The sequence below is a fragment of the Chlamydotis macqueenii genome, chromosome 1, assembly GCF_036417535.1.
Source record: "Chlamydotis macqueenii isolate bChlMac1 chromosome 1, bChlMac1.mat, whole genome shotgun sequence".
Taxonomy (NCBI): domain Eukaryota; kingdom Metazoa; phylum Chordata; class Aves; order Otidiformes; family Otididae; genus Chlamydotis; species Chlamydotis macqueenii.
The window spans coordinates 207789765-207805981 of NC_141556.1; the positions used below are offsets into that span (position 1 = coordinate 207789765).

At 45.0% G+C, this 16217-nt stretch overlaps 1 protein-coding gene across 1 annotated transcript in view; it reads right to left on the reverse strand.

Moving 5' to 3' along the window:
* Positions 1-5277: 5277 nt before the first annotated feature.
* PRCP (prolylcarboxypeptidase) overlaps positions 5278-16217 on the reverse strand; it is a 35287-nt gene continuing 24347 nt past the window's right edge. The window contains exons 7-9 of the mRNA XM_086739665.1: positions 15021-15185; positions 12418-12605; positions 5278-8079 (exon numbers count right to left, since the gene is read on the reverse strand). Of these exons, the coding sequence (XP_086595791.1) occupies positions 7875-8079; positions 12418-12605; positions 15021-15185 (558 nt within the window). The 3' untranslated portion in view covers positions 5278-7874. The remainder of the gene's footprint in view (positions 8080-12417; positions 12606-15020; positions 15186-16217) is intronic.

Consider the following 16217-nt stretch of genomic DNA (forward strand, 5'->3'; position numbering starts at 1 on the left):
CATAAAATTCAACAAGAGCAAGCACAAAGTCTTGCCCCTTTGGGAAGGAAGGACTCATTGCAGTGGTGCAGTCTGGGGAGCAGCTCTGCAGAAAATGTCCTGGGGGTCCTGATGGACATCAAGCTGGGCATGAGCCAGCTGTGTGTCCTTGCAGCAAAGAGACCAACAATCTCCTGGGCCATATGAACAGGAGCAAAGCCAGGAGATCCAGGGATGGGATCATCCCCCTCTAGTTGGTGCTTGGTGACCACAAGTCAAATGCTGTATCCAGTTTGGAGCCTCCCAGTGGAAGATTGATCATCTAGAGAATGTTCAGGGAAGGACCACTGGGATGGCTGGGGCACTTGGCCTGTAAGGAGATGATGGGGGAACTGGACTTGTTCAGCCTGGAAAAGGAAAAGCTTTGGGGACACCTAACAGGAGTCCTCAGTGTCTGTGTGTGTCATTGAGAAGACAGAGTAGGGCTCTTCATGATAGTGCGTGGTGGGAAGAGGGAAGAAAATGCACATATAAACTGAAACAACAGGTTCAGACTAGGATTTGAAACTTTTCCACCACGTGGACAGTCAAGCACGGTGCCCAGAGAGGCTGTAGAGGCTCTGTCCTTGGAGGTTCTCAGGACCCAACTGGACACATCGCTGAGCATCCTGGGCTGACCCTGGAACTGACCCTGCTCTGAGCAGGAGGTTGGACCAGAGACTTCCTGAGGTCCCTTCAACCTAAATCATCCTACGATTTCTGATCATCCAGCAGCCTACTGGGGAGGTGCAAGGGCCCTATCTGTTCAAATTGCTTTCCCCTCCTTCAGAAAATCCAGAGTCTGACACAATCTGGGACTGGTTTTTAGGTTGTGCACTAAGTCTTTGAATACCTTCTCTCTCCGCAACAGAGAACCCAACCCCAGCACCGCAGCTGGGGTAGCCAGACGAGCTCGTGGGGCTGTAGCTCAGTGCCGGTCTCCGTGAAGAGGACACACTGGTGCTGAGGTACCACTTTGCCCTGTATTACTCTCCTGGGTGGTGAGAGGAGACAGCCCGTTTCACTCAAACTGGGAAAGGCAGCAGCTCAATGTCCTTTTCCTCCTTATGTGCTGTTTTGAGGATGTCTGGATAACAAATTACAAAATGCAACCTGTTTGCCTCTGCTATAAAGCCAAATCCATGAGCTAAAGAGTCCCAGAGCCACCACTTGCTTTGTTAAATACTTCAGCAAGGTGGGGGGGGGGGTTCTACCTATCTTGCTAAATGTTCTGAACAATAGGATTTCCAGATGTTTCTAAGATCTGTGTATCCAGACGGATGTGAGGAAATCAAAGATTCACAAGCACAGACCTATGAACAGTGGAGGAGCTGAGCAACACCAGGCTGGTACCAGCCAAGGTCCAGTTGGTTGCATCCCCCCTTGATGGTGTCCTGCCTGTCCCAGCACGGCCGCATTCACTCCTGCTCAGGCTTCACCCTAGGAAAACTTGCCAGCAGGTCCAAACCTCTCCAAAGGGTTGATATGGAAAACCTTGGGAGAATTCCCCAAAGCCATGGATCCACGTGGGAAGGGCTGCTCACCCAACACACAAAACCAGGCAGGGTCCTGCCATCCCAGCGACCGCGCACTCAGAAAGGAGAAAGCGTTTCTGTATTTCACATTGGAGGCAGATGTGGTTTTGCAGGAGGGAAAGAGGAGGACCCTCTATTCAGGTCGCTGTCAAAGGGAGCGGAGGGTGCTCGGCCGCCTGCCGGAATTGGCCCCGTATTGGTTCCACCCCCGGCTATTTGAGGAAAAACTTGGCCTCTCAAAGCTCTCTGCCTCTCTCCTGCGCCTTTGTATTCTCTAGAAGGTGAAGCGTAGGGGTATAAAGAGCTGCAAACAAGTTCCTACCTCTGGAGACCAGGCATTTACTCTAAGAAAGAAAGACCAATTGCTTCCCAGAGCATTGTCCACCCACATTAGAGAAAGGATTAAGCAGATACATTCAGCTATTCTAACAGATTTTCTTTAAACCTTGAATACGCCTCTCACACTCGCTAAGATAATCACATTAGTTTTGTCATTAAAAGATCCCTTTTATAGAAAGTACCTAAACCGCTTAAACCACCCAGAGAGGTCGCATACATTAGAAAACAACAAGACAAACGGAAGGGATTTGCTATTCCCAGTCTCAGTGTCTCGCTGCCCCTACTTTCTAAACCGGGGGATTGAGCTAAGAGATTTTGCAAATCGCCGGCGGAGGGGAAAGCCCCCGCGAGCCGGGCAGCAGCCGTCCCTGCCCACCCCGAGGAGCCTTCGCTCCCCACCGAGGAAACACGCGGATTTAGCGCTGAGGACTACGGAAAAGACCTTTTCCAGTATGGAGGTGCCCACGTTACACCCAAAGCACCCCAACAGCCAGCTGGCACCCAGATGTTCACATCTGGCACCCAAAACCCAACTGCAAGATAAGCAGCGGCTGGCGTTGTTTATTACTGCCTCGGGGAGCACAAACACGGGGTGCTCCACGCTGGCGGAGCACGTTCTCGCTCTTCGCTGCTGTGGGCATTTGTTGTCTCTGCATCGCCCCCCAGGACCAGGGGGACCTCCCGTGTGGGGCTGCAAATGGGACAAGAGCGGTTCCCCAGCTCGGTGTGGCTCAGGGTAGCTACACAACCAGCTGCTGGCAACATAACCGGTGCTATAAAGCGATTTCTTCACCGGCCTTGTACTGTTGAAAGGACACAGAGAAGGAAACTGGTCTAAAGCACGTGGATCAAATAATTTCAAATTTGCTGGTGAAAATGAGTTGGGCTGCGGGAAAAAAAAAAAATGAAAGCCTTACTTGGAGCTCCAACACTCATGTCTCTGCATGTAGGCAGAGCTGTGAGAAAAGGAATCAAAATAATGTAGGAGTACAAGTCTATTCATACCAGTGGAAGCTGCAACACATGCCCAGCATCTTTAAAATTATAAAATAGGGTTGTTTGGGGTTTTTTTTTTTAAACAATAGAAGGAGAAATTTGAAAAGCAGTTAAGCACTGTGAATTTGTCCCAGGTGTCGTCCTCCGTTCAGATCTTTTGCTGTTGCTCCACTGCTCAGGTAACATGAGGTAACGTATATTTTTTGGCAAGCTGCACTGCCAAAACCGACCATTTTAGTTTTTTCACATGGACAGCCTTAAAGAAGCTGGATTTGTAAAGTTATTTTTGTAAGACCAAGACTTTGGTTTAAAAACACATAAAGAGGCTAGATTATAAAAAATCCAGAGGCTACAGCAGTAACACCTAGTAATATGCTAAACACCGACACCAATGCCACTAGCACGGCAAACGACGGAGAAAGAAGTGTCATGGGATTCAAATAAACCCCTCCAAAAGATCATTTATGAATTGTTCCTGTGGAGTAAAAAACACATATGCACAGTTTCAACTTCAGAAAGATTTCTACTTTAAGGAGCAGCAGCATATTTAAGAACGATGAGACCAACGCATCACTCGCAGCTCTGTGAGGATAGATTTTATTGTTCCAACAACACAGATCCGTCCCCACAGCAGTGGTCCTGTGCATTCCTTCAAGCTGGTTATGGCTGTGAGCAGAAGTATCATTGGGTCACAAGTCTCAATAGCTTCAGACATATTTATTTTTAACTCAAACTACCATAAAAATCTTTCAGTTTTTTTCCACTAAACACACGGTTTCACGAACGCGTGCTCCCTGTTACATCATGGCAGTGACGTTCTGAATCAACAGGGGAGAGCAAAAAACCTAGGCTTGGCTTATGCAACCCCTTGTGCTCTTTCAACCCCGTGTTTAGGGGTTTCATAACGTGCTCCTGACTGTCAGAAAGACTGAACGGTTCCACCATCAGCCCTGGAAGGAGCTAAAATATCCAAGTATCAACGTGCAAAGTCTTTAACATACAGAAAGGTCTTTAGGTCATTCATAATCCTTTCCCACTCCGTAGACATTAGATTCACAACAGCTTAATACCCTTTCTAAGAGAAGAGGTAGAGAAAAACCCCTGGCCTTTTATTTAAAGCATACTGATGTTTCTCTGCAATATATTTGGTGAGCAGACAGCATGGGAGACAAAACTCAATTCTCACTTTGCATACACTTCTCCTGTGATTCAGAAACCACGTTCCAGGTTCCCGGAGGGGCTTTCCTTTCCATCATCTCCTTTGATAATGCAACATTTGATGATCTTCAAAGTTAAAATTACCTACAAACACAAGAAGTCACAGAAGCTATTTAGCTCCCTCACAAGACTCTGCAGCCTTAGCCCTGCCCAGTTAACTCTTTGGCCTACGCAGCCCAGTTAAACCTCCCCTTGCCAGGCCAGGGAGTGTTACAGATCTGTTGACACAACCTTCATCATCACTGATATGTAGGAAGAATAAGCTTTCAAAACCAAAATGTGGGTATTTTTCCCATTGTAGCTGCCTTGATTGTATTCAACATGGTCACCTACAGAGAAGAACCAGTTCCTACACCAGCTCCTCACCAGGCAGCTCAACCTCTGAAGTGAGGAACCGCCAGCCGAGTGCAGGGACTCACCGCTGACATCTGGACTGCTGTGTGCATCACCTGGGGATCACCTGAACCAGTTCTGCTCCCACTCCACCAGAGCCAAGCACAAACAAGGCAACATTATTTGCAGAACTCTGAATCTGCCAAGGGATAAAAATCCATGTCCTTGCGAAACAAAATCCAGTTCCAGAAACTCACATGTCATTAACTTAATGCATTTTTATTGATGCAAACTGCAGTTTCACCAGTAAGATTCATGCTTTGGGGAAATCATTAATTTCTTTTTCTTCTGCATTTTCCTCAGTGAGTAGGTAATACACATTTTTAAATTCCAGCCATTCATGTCAGGGACATCTATAAGCCTGAGATGAAGTATGGCCCATCATCACACACCTGGAAAGAGGACTCAGCCATTTCCCATGGCCCATTTTGTCCTCACCTACATGAAACAAGCAGGAGAGCTGCATTTAGATGAGGCAGCCAAACACCACAGGCAGTCCCTTGGTAGCGTACAAAGACGTGTGCATCGATTTTAAGATGAATGCTTAAGGTAAATAAGACCTAAGGTTTCAACTACTCAGCTTTGGGAGGAAAAAAAAGTAAAAAGGAAAAAACAATTAAAAATAACAATAGTCACCTAATTAATAAGCTGGTCCAAGCAGTAAGAACCTGATCCAAAATGCACTTGATTCAGAGTCTCACACACAGAAACTGAACAGAATAGTAAGATTATTTAAAAACAAACAAACAACAAAAAAAAAACAAACAACAAACCACACTGAACAATTTTTAGTTTTAAATGCAATTTCTCTAAATTTAAAATTGAAAATTGCATGGTTTTTTAAGTTTTATTAAAGGCATTTTTTTTTCTGCTTAAGAAAGGAGTAAAAAAAAAAAAAAGACAGAAAAGAGGAATGAAAGTTTAAATTACTTATGCTGATTGAAACTAAAAAGTATTTTCCAGACACCAAAGGAGAAGCTGTTTCCTGAGACAGTGAGTTAGCTAGCAGGGGAGAGAGGAGGAGACAGGCTGATTAACACACAGTGGCTGTTAATTTGGACCCTTCACAGCCCAATGCACAAATACTCCCCCATCTTTCTCCGTACAACACAAATGCCCATCCCAGAATTTGCACTTGGAGCAGCGTGAGCAATCAGTGGGACATTTGCTTGCTCAGTTACACTATTTGTGATCCCCAAATTCACATTTACTCTTGCAGATTCCATTCCTTGCCTTGCAGTAACAAACATTACCATACATCAGTTAATACATAAGATCATAGAATCACAGAACGGTTTGGGTTGGAAGGGACCTTTAAAGCCCATCCAGTCCAACCCCCCTGCAAGGAGCAGGGACCTCTCCAACCAGATCAGGTTGCTCAGAGCCCCGTCCAACCTGGCCTTGAATGTTTCCAGGGATGGTGCATCCACCACCTCTCTGGGCAATCTGTGCCAGTGTTCTACAACTTGCATTGTAAAAAGTTTTTTCCTAATATCTTAATCTACAATGATATTTCTAAACACTTCACTGTAACACACTTGATTAAGAAATCAATAATTTTTATTTGTTTAAAAAAAAATAGCTCTAAAAAATTCAAGGCCACCATTTTATTATAAAGCACACAAGTAAAAGACTGGAGTATATTTACAGTAGAGTGAGAAAATTGGAGCTATTGGAAAAGGGATTGCCAACAGCTTCCATTCAACAGGTTTCAGGCAATTTCTACGTAGCTCTTCCTTCTCCCCCCTGTGGTTCTTCTCTGCTCCTCTCCTCTCTAGTCTCTTAAGCAATTACTTTGCTCAAAGGCATGGGAGGGTCAGATTGCAGAATTTGAACATAAATGCCACGTTTAACACCAGGCAAGGGAATACCAGGAACTCTATTGGAAAGATGATGCACAGGAATGTTTTAAAAGATAAAATGTCAGTGTTGGGTTCACTTTGTTCCCAGAGCACGGGAGGAGACTGGAAACAGAAAAGGCCACCTGGTGTCTTAGGAAAATACTCAGCTATCAGGCATATCATCAAAGCTGAGGAAACTTTTCAACAGAACTGGAATTTTAAGAGTCTGGGGACAAGAAGCCTTGCCTGAGTCTTTCTGAAATGAAGTTGTCCTTTAAACTGCAAATAATCCTTTCTGAAGAAGGGCTGCAGTGTGAACGAAGCCAAAGCTGGAAAATGAGGGGACGGCCCCAGCCATTTATTAATGTCAAATATGCTGTCTCATGAATCAGGGCAGTTTGTCTGGTTTGGAAGCCTTACAGAAAGCCCAGTGCACCTGGCTTGTTGAGCTCAGCACTGGGCTTTAGGCTGATCCAAGAGGAGAGCTGCATTGGTGTTTTGAATAGTTTGTCCCGCAAACTTTTTTTTTTTTTTAAAAAAAAAGGCTTTTATTGAAGAGCCATCAGCAAACAGATCATGCAGAATTTGAACAATACACAGAATGGGGGGGAGGAACCCATACAAGGCACAGCCCCAATTATTTGTCACTTCATAAGATCCAGCCAGCACAAGTGTCACATTTGCTCTTCAAGAGAATAGCTCCAAAAGCTTCCTGATTTGAAAAAGCTAAGTGTTTGCAGGGGATACACACACATGCACACACACAAAATACACCCAGAGTTTTCTTTGGCAACCATCATCACAGTGGCAGGTATTTCAGGATTAGGACAAACAGCAAAGAAAGAAGTAAAACCCTGACATAGACTGTGCAGCTACCAGCAGTGAGTCCAGGACCAGCCCTGACCACTCAGGACAGCGCAGAATGAAAACACCACCTGAGGCAGCTTTGATTAATAAGCTGCCAGAAAACTAAGGAACAAAAAAGAGATAGTTCTTCTTTTCCAGTGTGGATTCCAAAGGGTAAGGGCTGTTTAGTTTCTTTATAAACAGCACAGCCAGTTTCCCCATAACTCCCCTACCTCTCCACCAAACATCACAGTAAGATGCAATTTCTGTTCCCCCATTATCTCCACACCCCTGCCATGGCTGTTTATACCAGCTGAGGATGTCTGAAACCCAATCCCACCAAAGGCAGCAGGAGTTTCACCATCTACAGCACAACCATTTAATTCACTGTATGTACCAGCAGTCAGGACAATCACCTACCACAGCGAGGAAGCATTTGAAAAGAGCAGAAGAGGAAAGCAAGCCAGGGCAGGCAGCTCAATCCATGCACTTTGACTGAAGTTTATTATCTGCGAATGCTCTCCCTCCATCTGCCACCTGCTTCTCTTACGGGCATAAGCAATGGTTAGCACTGCAACACGGGTGAGGAAGCAGGGGTGAAATGTTCAGACAACCGTGCAGTAAGGCCTGGCCCTGCTCCCAGCAAAGCCTGCGGAGGTATAGTGGCCGCAGTTGTCGCAGTACCACTTCAGTGGCTGTGCCTGGCCTTTTCGATCCACTGCTTCATGTAGCAGATTTCCAAGGCTCGAGCTTGCTGCACAGATTTGGGGTCCCCAGGGTTGCGGCTGCGTAGGTCCAGGTGATGGGCTCCATCCGGGATGACGATTGCCACGAGGGAATCGGTGATGTTCTGGGTCACCCCACCTGCGGACCACGGGTCCAGGCCACCGTTGCTGTAAGGAGAGAACACCTCATGAGGGCACATCTGCACAGCAGCTAGCAGCGGGGCTGCAGCTGACATCAGCGTACCTCCACTGGCTTTCAACTGGTTTCACATAGGTACAGAGAGAAACAGAATCCAGCCCCGTCTCGACGTCTTGGGCCCATCTGTCTGCTGAGAGGAGCCTTCTCGACAGATGTATGGAGCTATGAGCAGCTTAAGCAAGGCTACGCTGCTGTCATTAATTATCTACTAACTCAGATAATAACCTGTAATAGTGCCACAGCCTCTGGAGATAGATCTGCTGTCATTGTCCTAAAAGGTTCAGGTTCCTCTGTACCAAGACATGTCCAAATTCCTAATCACAGCTCTTTGCTTTTGTTCTTCACAGACTGCCATAAACTAATAACCAACTGGATCCGAGAGCTTAATTTTTGGGAAGTTTACCTTTTGCTGTCTCAGCTGGGTGCCAACCTGATTTTACAAAGAAATGCTTGGACCTTCCATTGGTCCCCTTATTTCTAATAACAATCATATTAAAATAAAGCTTTTATCCCTCAAGAAACTAAAATTATTCTTCCTCTGTGACAGGATAATTTAATGCATTTTACTCCCCCTCCTCCCTCACCCTAAGTCAATAAAAGGATTCTTTGCACTGTAGATCTGGCTCCAAATGGTGTCTGGTCCACGGAGCAAGGCAATGGCCAAACTGGGGTGAGGGTTTCACGTGTCTCATTCCTAGCTTTGGACTTGACCCAGTAATCCCTACTGCATCTTATTTTCCTTCATGTTCTTCCCACATCTGGTCCATCTTTCTGTGCAAAGCAAGCAACACCCGTATACTTATGGAACTACGCAAATCCAGATCTGTTCCTCAGTTAAAGCACTGGACCTACCCACAAAAGGAAAGATTAGAGATGAGCTATTGTATGTCAGTGTAAATTTCTAGGAGGATCTAAGAAATTAAAACATCCTTGGATATTAAGAGATATGCAGCTAGAAAAATACCATAACAGCAGCACCAAAAAAAATAACAGAAAGAAATAATGAGTAAAAGAGAGTTTTGTAGAAATAACTAAGAGTAAAAACCTGATGCGATCTGAACTAATACTTATTTGTTTCTCCACTGAAAAAAAACCAATTATCTTTATTCTCTGTAGTTCTTTATTTCCAGTGGTTCTAAATATGCCTTAGGAGAAGAGGAACATTTTGTATCTGCAAAACAAAAAGCATAAGAGCTGACCAATAAGCAAAAAGCATTTGACTTAAAAGGTCGCCTGAATCAGCAGAGCACCTTGGCAACAGGGGGATGAGTTGCTGAGAGACCCAAGATGTACATGAACTTGGATCTTTTGGTCCCAGTCATGTAGAGACGAAGAATGCCACAAGAAAACAACACCATCTCTGGCTTCTCTGGGAGCTTCTGGCTGTGTCCTCTGCGGGTCTTGCCAAATTATGGCACTGGAAGCACTGACGCAGTTTGGAAAGTGATGCTTGCTGAGAGGCGGGGGGGTGGAGGGCTCACCACAAAATAGTTGTTAGGTCTTAACAGTTTTACAGAATAAGAGAATTCAGTACCAACTGGCATTGATTATTTATGTGTTAAAACAAAGCATGCATCTAAGTACTTAGCTGCCCATCTTACAAGACAGGAGTTTCCCAATGTAAACAGAAGCACTAAAAAAAAAGAAAGAATAAAAAAAAAAAAAGTCAGCCACTCCTTTCTAGCAGTGGCCAGGCAAGTAGGGCTTCAGAAAAAAAGCAAACAAACAAACAACCTAATGCAAAATATCAGCAGGCTTCTCCTGTTTTCAATTTATCACATATCATAAATAGGTTCCTGGCTATCCCACAGCACAGTTCCCTTCCCTACCCTCTCTTCAGAGCCTCCTCAGCCCTCCAAGCCGTACCCAGAGGTTTTACACAATCTCAGCTGCACTGTCTGTGCATCCTTTTTTAACATGCCCACTCTCCACAACTGCCAAGTTTCCTTTTCTTAACTTTCTCTCACGTTTTCTCTTCAGCCAGGCATTGTTCTGCCTTCTCTTCTTTTTCTCCATTCCCTTCTTTTACACTAACAATCCCTTCCTCTGCACATAGCTCCAGCATCTCTCAAAACAGAGCCTTCCCTTTCTGCATCTCCCCTGCCAGTGCAGAACTGGTTAGGTGGGTGCCCTAACCTAGAAGCACACAACCTAGGTGTGATCCATCCAGACTGGAAAATATAAGTTTTTAGACTGTGTGCACCAAATTTCATCCTGTCTGATATAACCTGCGTTGATTTTGACTACCATATTATGCTGATGATGAGATACTTCTACACTGCTACAAGCTCTCTGCCACCACATGTATGAACAGTGTTAAAATGCTGCTTCCACCACTGTGCAGCTCTTCCACACCAAGTACACAGCATGTCCCAGGGAAGAGTATCAGAAGTGGAAATTGCTGAGGTGAATAAGGTTTGAAAACACTGGTACAGGATACCCAGAGAGGTGGTGGATGCCTCATCCCTGGAAACATTCCAGGCCAGGTTGGACGGGGTTCTGAGCAACCTGATCTGGTTGGAGATGTCCCTGCTTCTTGCAGGGGGGTTGGACTGGATGGCCTTTGAAGGTCCCTTCCAACCCAAACCATTCTATGATTCTAAAAACTAGAATCCTGGCCAAATCCCCCTGCGGCTGGAAAAATCCACCCTACAGTGGTTCTCTTCAGATGGAGTATTCCTCCCTTCCTGCGCTAAACTGTTGTACAAGATGCCTGACACTCGAAACACAGTGGTTCCCACCCCACAGGGAGCCACAAGGCCTGGTAAACACAGGAATGTTTTTTTGCAAAGCACTCTGCAGTGTTTGAGGATAAAAGGCTCTTATATAAAATGTACAGTGCTGACAATGTGTTTGTTCGAAGAGAAACAAGCCAGCTTGGGAGCCAAAGCTTTGTGTGCTCAGCGCTACTTCTCCGTTCATTTGGTTGCTTTCAAGCTTTTCTCACTTCAAGGTCCTTCAGCTGGCATAAATTCTTAAACACTTATTTAGATTTGTTTGCTTGTCTATCGCTTACAAAGCGGATTTCGACTGTACAGAGCTGTGAAGCCTTGGAAATAAGCAATACTTTGCAGATATTAAGTTAAGCTCACAATTTTTTTTTATTAAAAATTTCTCCTGAAGAGAGATTTTCTCACTCTAGAGTAGATATCCTGCTGGGACAGAAACAGCAAGACACAAACAAGGAAAGCAACAGGCCCCTTCAGCTGAAACTCAGAGAATAATCCCCAATTCGAGTGAGGACCTTCTACTTTTTAAATACACACCTATTTACCAAGTCAAACAGCACAATTATGAGTTTTGTTTAAAGAAGTGACACGGTTTTGTGGTTTGTTTGTTGTTTTTTTTTTTTTAAAAGGCCCTGCACAACTTTAACCAGAACACAGAGGAATATGTATCCAGGAGCTGCCCCAGTGAGCACGCAGTACAGCGAGTCAGGACTCCGGAAGCACAGGATTGCCCATGTTTATTAAATGCCTCCCTACCACTTCACAACCTAATGTCAATACTTAGCCTTTCGAAATTTTGTATCACCTCACTGCAGAAGCACAGCTACAGGAACCTCCCTTTAAAGAAAGCAGAGTTTAACCTTAAAAATAAGGAGAGCGAAGGCTGAGTAGAGAGCAAGCAGCATGCATTAGTTTTTGCACGAGACATTTCTTTCACTTTTTGTCTACATGCAAAGGTGTTTCAGACAAACTTCTGTTGTATTACTTGCTGGAATGGAAACATCTCTTCGTATTCGGATCCTACACAAGTTTGTTGAAACTTGTCTAATGACCACTAAAAGAAAAGGACAATTGGTAGTGATCGGAAAGCTCCTCAAGTTACTTCCCTCTTTTCTGTATCAAAGGGAAAAACAAACATCACGCCAGCACCTTCGCAAGGCTATCACCCAGAGCAACGGTTCTAGTGACCGAGATCCTGTGTCACAGCTAGAGCTTGCTTAGACTTCCCTTTTATGTGGAAGAGACAGTGCTTTGCCTTCATAAAGGCTAGACAGATTTACCAGCATGGGAAACCTGGACTTTGGCCACAAGATAAGAAGGAATCCACATGGGAAGAAAATTATGTTTGGCAGAATCCCAACCCAGATTCTTTTCCAGTCACACAGGCAGTGACAGAGCAGTTGGCTTCTTTGGCCACTGCAGACTGGACATTTTACTCTCAAGAGCAACACAAACCATGTTCATCGTTGATTCACCTGGAGTGCTGGAGCAGATCCTTTTGCTACTTAGGGCAGGCTCTCTGCACTGACAACCCAAATTGGTGGAAGACTACACTCCAGATGCTGAAACAAGGCTCACCTGAAGACAATGTTGCTGTGTGAACTGATGTTTTTCCCTCCATACATAGAAAGAATCCAAGAGGGGCGAGGCCTCACTCCCCATAGCCTGTAACACTCTTCCGAAAATGCATCGAAGTCCCACTTCTGAGGCTCGAACATGTCATTGACACCATCTGTGCACATGGGCATCACCATCTCAGTGCAAGCCTGAAAGAAAGAGCAAGGCAACAAGATGTATTCCCTGGAGACCGTCCAATACATGTTAGTGCAGTATTTACGTAAAAAAAAAAAAAAGGTCAAACAGCATTTGATCAGTAACTACTCTCAAACTATCATGGAATCATTTAGGTTGGGAAAAACCCTTAAGATCAGAGTCCAACCGTTAACCTAGCACTGCCAATTCCACCCCTAAACAATCCCTAAGTGCCACATCTACACATCTTTTGAACACCTCCAGGGGCTGGTGACTCCACCACTTCCCTGGGCAGCCTGTTCCAATGCCTGACAACCCTTTTCGGTGAATAAATTTTTCCTAATATCCAGTCTAAACCTCCCTGGTGCAACTTAAAGCCATTTCTTCTCATCCTATCACTTGGGAGAAGAGACCAACATCCACCTCACTAAAACCTCCTTTCAGGTAGCTGTAGAGAGTGATAAGGTCTCCCCTCAGCCTCCTCTTCTCCAGACTAAACAATCCCAGTTCTCTCAGCCTCTCCTTATAAGACTTGTGCTCCAGACCCCTCACCAGCTTCTTTGCCCTTCTCTGGACGCACTCCAGCACTTCAATGTCTTTCTTGTACTGAGGGACCCAAAACTGCACACAGTATTCGAGGTGTAGCCTCACCAGTGCTGAGTACAGGGGCACGATCACTTCCCTACTCCTGCTGACCATGCTGCTGATACAAGCCAGGATGCCATTGGCCTTCCTGGCCACCTGGGCACACTGCTGGCTCATGTTCAGCTGGCTGTCAACCAGCACCCCCAGGTTCTTTTCTGCCAGGCACCTTTCCAGCCACTCTCCCCCAAGCCTGTAGCCTTGCATGGGGTTGTTGTGACCCAAGTGCAGGACCCAGCACTTGGCCTTGTTGCACCTCATACAATTGGCCTCGGCCCATCGATCCAGCCTGTCCAGATCCCTCTGCAGAGCCTTCCTACCCCCAAGCAGATCGACACTCCTGCCCAATTTGGTGTCATCTGCAAACTTACTGAGGGTGCACTTGATCCCCTCGTCCAGATCATTGGTACAGATATTAAACAGAACTGGCCCCAGTACTGAGCCCTGGGGAACACTACTAGTGACTGGCCACCAACTGGATTTAACTCCATTCACCACTACTATTTGGGCCTGGCCACCCAGCCAGTTTTTTACCCAGCAAAGAGTACACCCATCCAAGCCATGAGCAGCCAGTCTCTCCAGGAGAATGTGGTGGGAAACAATGCCGAAGGCTTTACTAAAGTCTAGGTAAACATCATCCACAGCCTTTCCCTCGTCCACTAAGCGGGTCACCCCATCATAGGAGATCAGGTTGGTCAAGCAGGATCTGTCTTTCACAAACCCATGCTGACTGGGCCTGATTGTCCTGCATGTGCTACGTGACGGCACTCAGGATGATCTGCTCCAAGCTTCCCCAGCACCAGGGTCAGACTGACAGGCCTGTACCTCCCCTGATCCTCCTTCCGGCCCTTCTTGTAGATGCGCCAGAACAGACGCCAAGCAAAAATTCCATCTTTCACAGTAACTATTCTCTGACACCTTAGTGATACTAGGTAAAAAAGAAAAACAAATTATATCCTGGAAGCAACATAGTCCTCACCGTGGCAATTAATCTAACTCAGTCTATTCCTACTTGTCCCCTTTCCCACATGCCTTCAGAAGGAAGCAGGGAACAAGTTGCAGAGTGGATGTGTTGTTTTGATGAGCCCAGCTGCCATATCCTTTGTTACCCATCTGCCATTTCCCCCCTTTCTCAGAGGACAACTTAAAAAGCTTGCACATCTCCAGGGCTGTCCAGAACAAATATGTAGGAGACACTAGCCAAGGTAGATGGTCACAGCCTGAACACCAATTCTTAACACCTTGCTTCTGGAAGCAGTGGCCATGCTCCTCAGAAAAGAGACTGCATATAATAGTGTTGCATCTGCTTAGTAAATGGGGTGGAAAGAGCAGAATACCTTGGACCCCTTATCTCAGGGATCTATATTTTTGTTACCTACTTGATGGGAAAGGTTGGGTCTCAGTGAGCTACAGGATAAACACCGCTTTAGCTTAAAGAAATCACTATCAACATATCCTGACATATTTGCATGCATAAATTGGGATCGATGGCTGGGATGAGGGGTTTAGAAGACCAAGATGCTGGACATCATTTTCAGTCAATATGAAGAGCTGAAACACAACAATTAGCCAGATAATGAAGACATAACCTAAACCTCCTGGGAAAGCTGCTTCTCTTTTCTGTCTTGCCCTCCCCACTACAATCATACTTGCTTCATGCTTATATTTGTCATCAGCACATCAATTACATCTGGTGCAATACATCTTGACAGCTAAGTGACTTGACAACTCTCATCAGCCCAAAAAAACCTCACTGAGTTGCAGTTTAGAAAGGACAGAGCGCATACCTGATAGTACCAACCCAGCTCGCCCAGATTCTTTGTTGCAGTCTCAGACATGTCTAAGCATGAAACTTCTCCTGAATAATTGTAGTATAAATTTACCGCCTGAAAAACATTCTGCAGCAACAATTTGTCAGAGAGACTGGGATCCTTCAAGAACTTGCAGACTTCCTGCAAAGAGAGAAGGGAGGGACCTAAATCTGCAAGAAATAAAAATTAATACACAATACCTGATAGGATATAAATTTGTTTTTGAAGTACAGTCAGATTACTTCCAGAAAGCATCTTTCTATGCAATTATATACCCTGAGCATTCTCATCAAAACCAAAATTCTATTTGCATAGTGCATGCTCCTACAAGGAACCTGAAACTTTACATTTCTCAATTAAAACTTAAAAAAACAGGGCAACCTTAATATTTCATTCACCAAGCTTTTCAAACCATTTCCCATTCTTTAAAATAGGTAATACTTAATAAAGAGTATTTAGCTCCTCTGTAATGAAAGATAACACGTGCAAATATACAATAAAGAAGCTCCAGGTATAGACTGGAATTCCCTGTAGCTTGCTGTAGTACAAGTGGAAGCATCCATGTAAGGAAAGTTCTAATATTTTTAATTACTTTTGTAAAGATGCATTGCAAAATTCTTACTTTGTGTTTGGAAAATATGAGGTGGTGGAACAAGGCACCGTTTCGCCAGTGAAAAATTAAGAGCAATCTCAGAGTTTAATTTAAAATCTTAACTGAGGACAGAAGTAGTAGGAAAAACAAAATAAAAAGAAAACACAAAAGCCACTGGCCCAGATTTTTTTTTTTTCATCTTAAAACATCTTCTTTAAAGTGACAATATTCTCTTTGGCAAGACTTCCTCCTTACCCCCGCTCCCACGGAGCTGGGACTAACACAAGAACAGGGAAAGGCAAAAGCTGTGAATCTGAGCTCCCAGCTCGCTGGAAGAATCTAAAGCGGCTCTGCAGGGAGCAAAGGATAGCAACAGCAACTCCAGTGCTGTTCAAGCACAGGGCACAGGCACATGGGCACAACTTGCATGGCCAACGCAAACTGTGCATCTTCCAAGAAGTAAACTCACTGTCCTTCCCTCCTCTTTATAAACTTTTCCTTCATTTTCACTGTGGAAGCTAGGAAATGGATCCCTCCTTTGTTCCCCACAGGCAACACAGGGCACAGCTTCCACGTTTTGC